General features: G+C 48.0%; 1 protein-coding gene across 2 annotated transcripts in view; it reads left to right on the forward strand.

Moving 5' to 3' along the window:
- Ankrd46 (ankyrin repeat domain 46) overlaps nucleotides 1-5,280 on the forward strand; it is a 29,119-nt gene extending 23,839 nt beyond the window's left edge. For both annotated transcript variants that reach the window (XM_027431492.2, XM_035449615.1), the window contains exon 4: nucleotides 3,639-5,280. In XM_027431492.2, the coding sequence (XP_027287293.1) occupies nucleotides 3,639-3,855 (217 nt within the window). In that variant the 3' untranslated portion in view covers nucleotides 3,856-5,280. The remainder of the gene's footprint in view (nucleotides 1-3,638) is intronic.
- Nucleotides 5,281-6,000: the final 720 nt, after the last annotated feature.

The following is a 6,000-nucleotide window of genomic DNA, read 5'->3' on the forward strand; positions in this document are numbered from 1 at the left end:
CTGACGCTCCTCACTGTAAATTATTAACACTGCTGCTGTGTGGTCTTCCTGCTTATTCCTGCCCTTGGTGCCACAGTAGCTGAGATTAAATTCCATTTAAAAATGACTTTGAACAAATGCAGATCAGAACCGCAGTGGAATAGTACTTAGCTATGAGGACAGCTGCAAGGGGCCGCTAGTACTGTGGAGGTTGTGGGCCAACTAGACCCCTCTGAAGTCAGCACAGAGAGTGGGGCCGCTTGGAAAACAGTCTGACAGCTTGTTAAACGTGACGCAGCGTTACCATGTGACCCAGGAGTCCCACTTACAGTGCACAGCGAGAGCGGACAAACACTGCTTATCCGCAGCGGTGTTATCTGCCATAAGAGCGAATGAAGTATTGATCGATGCCACAGTCAGGATAAATATGGAAAGAGTGCTGTACGGGAGAAGCCAGCTAAAAAAGGTCTCACATCGTCTATTCTGTTGGTGTGCAGTGTCCCAAATGGGGAAATCCACAGGGAAAAAGTAGGCTTGTGGTTACTGGGGTTTGGGTGGGACGATGAAGGTGACTGTGGATGTAGCGTTTGAGACGCGTTGGCAGTGAACGGTAGAGACAGGTCACACCCTTGAAAATCCTCAAAACCACTGAGTTTCACAGTTTAAAAGATGGGTTTTGCTGGGCGTTGGTGCTTTAATCCCAGCGCTCGGGAGGCAGAGGCAGGAGGATCTCTGTGAGTTCGAGACCAGCCTGGTCTCCAGAGTGAGTGCCAGGACAGGCTCCAAAGCTACACAGAGAAACCCTGTCTCGAAAAACCAAAAAAAAAGAGATGGATTTTAGCCCATCTCTTTAGGGCACATGTCTTTAGTCTCAGCCCTGGGAGGCAGAGGCAGGAGGATGTCTGTGAGTTCCAGACCATCCAGGACAACATAGTGAGACATAAAAAGAAGACATTTCTAGCATAAATCATGTCAGTAAACAGTATGGGGGAAATGCAAAGAGACAAGCCGGGAAGTGGCGTTGTAGCTTAACTGTGACCACCTTTAAAGCAGTGGATTCGCTGTGGTATTTCCCGTAGGGTTCTGGGAGACACAGGATAACTTGTGTGGGAGGACTTAAAAATCAGGTTGTTAGAAAGTAGGTCCCCATGTCTGTGTATTAGTATAAGTTCAGTTTATTCTTTTGAAAAGTATTTATTTTATGTGTATGAATGTTTTCTCTGCATGCATGCATGCATGCATGTATGTATGTATGTATGTATGCATGCATGCATGCATGCATGCATGTATGTATGTATGTATGTATGTATGCATGCATGTCACGTGTGTTCAGTGCTGACAGAGGCCAGAAGATCCCCTGAAACTGAAGTTGCAGTGCTGTGAGCTGCTGTGTGTGTGCTGGGAATCAAACCTGGGTCCTCTCCAAGAGCAGCAGTGCTGCTAACCACTGAGCCACCCCTCCAGACCCTCAATTTTGTTATTCTTACTATGTAAGTTCAGGATAACAAAGACAGTGAAGGTGACATGTTTAAAGAAAGATTAAGCCAAGTGTGGCCACACATACCTGTAATCCCATCACTAGGGCAACAGAGGCAAAGGATCCCACAAGTTGAGGCAAACCTGGTCTATGTAGTGAGCTTGAAACTGTCCAGTGAGACCCTCCTCCCATACCCCACACCCTCCTCTCTACTGGAGTCAAGGAGCCCCTGGACAGGGGGACACACTTACTGGTTAAGTCTCTGTTTCTATTGGCAGAGCTCTGTGGGCTCCTGGAGAAGGCTCACAGAATTCTCATTTTACACGGATCGTTAAGTGTGAGAGATGTCAGCTCAGGCTGAGGCAACTTCAACGAGGTCAAACTAAGCCTCTTTGTCTTAATTTGACTTCTCAAAGGGCTACTCTTATTATAGAACTTGCTGGAAATTTCTTAAATTTCCATATTGTTGTAGACTTAATGCAAGTGCCTTGTTTTATTCATTTTTTAATATAAAAAGAATCTGGGCGTTAAGCACACTTTTGACTGGAAACTCATGTCCTATAGTGCCTGACCGTCGGTTAAGTGTGAAGAAGTCAAATCAAGTCGTACAATAGAGAGCTCCAGTTTTCACAATTTACTGGTACCTTGTTGCCGTGTGCTCCTTTTGTGGTGCTCTGCTGATGGCTGGGAGGATATAAAGGAGGGTTTGGGAAGAGTCGGTTCTCGTGGCCAGCTGACAGCTGCCATAAGATTATGTCCCCATGGCTTTAGGCTGTGACAGCTCTGAGTGCGTCCCGTAAGTGTTTAGTCCACTACTCAGTGGCCTTCACACCCCAAAGGCAGCCGTGTAAACACGGCTCACGATAGTGCCATGAACACTTGACTCTGTTTTAGACTGTTTACACTACCGTGTTTCCAACTAGGCTGTCTTCCTGCAGAAGAGAAAGAACTCATTCCCTGCTAAGGTTTAAGACAAAGTGAGCAGGAGAAAGCTGGGCAAGGTGGCACACACACCTGTGCTCCCAGTGCTCAGGGGGCTGAGGCAAGATGGAGAGTTTGAGGCCAGCCTCAGCTATGACATGAGTCCTAGGCAGGCTGAGCTGTGTATCAAGACCCTCTGAGGAAATATATAAAGCCGTGGGGAAGCTGAGAAGGATTCCTGGGCAGCTAGATGACTCAGTGGCGGGTAAAAAAGCGCTTGCCAAGAAAGCCTGAACTGGAAAGAGAACTGGATCCCCAGAGTTGCCCTCCGACCTTCTCATGGCACCATGTGCGCACGCATGCAAAGGCTCAGGATAATTAAAGGAAGACGACTCCCTAAGACCAGTCCACATGTACCGCAGCCTGAGAAGGAAGCTCCCATTGTTAGAGTTTATTGAATTCGTAACTGGCACACGACCGAACTAAATTAAATTAAACTGAATTAAGAGAAATTCCTTTCCCACCCTCACGTCCACATTCTGTATTGAAGTGAACTTTTAAATCTACTGGGTTTTTGTTGTTGTTGTTGTTATCTTATGAAAAAAATCAAATTATGAAGTTGTTTTGAATTTTTAAAACTTGTTTTGTGTGTTTGAGTGTTTTTCCTTACATGTATGAACGTGTACTGTGTGTGGCTGGTACCTCCAGAGGCCAGAAGAGGGCATCAGTTCCACTGGAACTGGGCTCACAGGCGACTGTGGGTGCTGGGAACCTGGCCAGTGCTCTTCCCTGCTGAGCCATCTCCATCCTCACTTTGATCTTCTAAATGTAAAACAGACGGAGATGGGCATCTGACCTGTTTCAAGGTCTCTGCTTGGGGCTCCTGTAAAAATGTCTTTACTTTTGACAATTTCATACGTGCTTACAATGTAGCTTGATCATAGTCATTCCCAGTTCTGCTGTTCACTTCCCCCCGACTCCTGTTGGGACTTCCTGACTAGGAATTTTAATTCTCCCGCTGGGTAGTGAGCCAGGGATCCACCCGATCATTGCAGTTTATCAGTTTATGGTCTAAGACCGATATGTGGATTCCCGGGAGTTTATTATAACCAGCACATTCCGGGGCCAGCATATCTCTGTAGCTAGGTCTCCAGTAGTGCATCGGAAGGCCTGCCTTCTCTGGATGCTTTAGCTCGACTTGTTTTGTGCTTTATGGGTGAAGTGTGTTTTCATGCCCCTTTTTTTTTCCCTCCTCCCACAGCGCCATGGAGAGCCACTCCCTGCTCAATCCCAACCTCCAGCAAGGAGAAGGAGTCCTGTCCAGCTTCCGGACCACGTGGCAGGAGTTTGTGGAGGACCTGGGCTTCTGGAGGGTCTTGCTCTTGATCTTGGTCATTGCTTTGCTATCTCTGGGCATCGCCTACTATGTGAGCGGGGTGTTGCCCTTCGTGGACAACCAGCCTGAGCTGGTGCATTGAGGGCTCATGGCGATAAGGCAAGGAAGGGCCTGTCAGTATTGCTTTTCGGTTCTTAGACTGTCTCTTAGCGCAGAGCAGCAAGGGCTGCTTTCGTTTTGGATTTTTACTTGCCGTGACCCTTTGAGAAGAATGATGTGTTCCTTTGAACTTCGTCCTGTGGTTGGTTATACTGCGTCCGGATGCTGCCTCTGATGCAGCCTGTGATTAAAGACTATCTGCCCAGGCTTGTATGATCAAATGTGGCCATGACCAGAGGCCCCCCAGCAGGGATCCGACCTAAGGGAGGATCAGTGACTACCAGAAATCAGGTTGTTTTTTTTGTGACTCCGTTTTGTTAGTGGATTTGTTTTCTCTCTTGTTCAGTTTTTCCAAGAGCCCTGTTCTGTTTTTATTTACTTTCCTGGGAACAGGAGAGAGTGAACACTTTCAACTTAATTTTTAATTCCTCACCCCCACAACCTAAGTGCAAATTAGAACTGTTAGAAACTTACTTCCCGGTCTCTTCCCATTTTTACTTTTGAGATGTCCAGTTCAGAGAAATATCGGGAAATCCTTGGTAGTGAGTAGTCAGCAGAGAAAAGGAATCCTCCCCGTGATTGTCACCATAACCGGCAGTGCTGTCACGACAGTGAGACTTAGTCCTGAGAGCCCACTGTGCCATCATGGCTCATCACAATTAACCCTTGGTCCCAGCGAACGCTGTCCAGGTCAGCAGTGTCCGGCGGTGGGAGTGGGGGAGTTTTTCTGAGTTAAGAGCTCTGAACAATGTCCCACTGGTGTCATGGTGCCCGTCTGCTATGTATAGACGCCTTATGTGAACAGGAACCTGGACCCCAAATTACGCTGCAGCTTCCAACAGTGTGATTGACAGCCCCCTTTGTGCTTCTGTAATATAGAAATCGTGTGTTTATGTTTTCATGGATTATGGAGGCTTAATAATTTTTCATTGAAGAACTAATGGTTTTGTTTTCTGTAGCAAATGCGTCAATAGTTGACGGTTTGCGTAGAGTGGGCCCTTCCTCCAGCCTCTCGCTTGCGGACATTTTTCCCCCTGCTGTGACATAGCAGGCATTGACGCTTTTTTCTTTCACGTGGCTTTATCCTAGCTGAAGGAATGGTTTTACAACTCCTGACTGGCTGCTTCAGAGCCAGCCTGCAGAGCTTGCTGTTTCTTAATCTCGTGTGGTGTAATGCCAGGAGGGAATGCAGGCTTCTCCTGGAGAAGAGTAGAACTCAGGTTCTACTCATGACACTTAGAGCAGAATGCTTTAGCAGTGGTTTTCCCTCTGTATATTACACACATGTAATATAGAAATATGCAGCGTCTAAGATCCCTGCTTCCCGCCCCGGGCTGGTTTCTTTGCATTGTGTGCTCTGCATCATTCGTTCAGCAATGCCACCAATAAATGTGTTTATAAATCCTCAGTCACCATCCATTATTTTCTTAGTGTGTCGCATTTCAGGATTTTTGTAATGGTTTGCTGTTAGCTGTTTCAAAAGCTTTAAGCCCTGGTGTCAACACAGACGTTTGTCTCCGTTTGTCTCCCAGATGCTCCAGAACCAGTCAGTGAACACTGCAAATGAAATAAAGTTTGGTGGGGACGTCAGGATCAGCACCTCCCGATAGATCACTTAGCATGCCTTGTCTCAGTTTTCCTGTCACTCTGCGACACCGCCTGTCCCCATCTCAGAAGCTGGTAAGGCTGATGCAGGGGAGAGTCAGTGGCCCATCCAAGCCAGGTCACCCTGCTGGGCTGTGGAGAGCAGTGGCCAGATGGGGGCCGTGCCGTGTGGCACTTCCGTTTGCTGTCTCCTTTCCCCTGCTTTCTGTGACACATCTGGACGTGGGACCCTGCTTATAGGGAGCCTGGCCTGCCGAGAAGGCGGTCCACTGCTGCCTGCCCCAGGTGCCGCCCTTCAGTCCTCACCTGTGCTCGTTGGGGGTGCCTTTGTTCTGCAATGCGTGGCTGTTGCCGTGTGCTCTCTGTCCTTGTGGTCGTCAGCTTCCGTAGGGCATGGCTTTGGGCTGTTTCTCTCACCCCCTGTCCAGGGGACATCGTTAGAGCTCCTTGTGCAAAGGTACTGGCAGCATCACTTGTTTACCTATCACAAGGTCTCGTAGCTCAGGCTGGCCCCAGACTCCCT

The sequence above is a fragment of the Cricetulus griseus genome, chromosome 10 (assembly GCF_003668045.3).
Source record: "Cricetulus griseus strain 17A/GY chromosome 10, alternate assembly CriGri-PICRH-1.0, whole genome shotgun sequence".
NCBI lineage: Eukaryota > Metazoa > Chordata > Mammalia > Rodentia > Cricetidae > Cricetulus > Cricetulus griseus.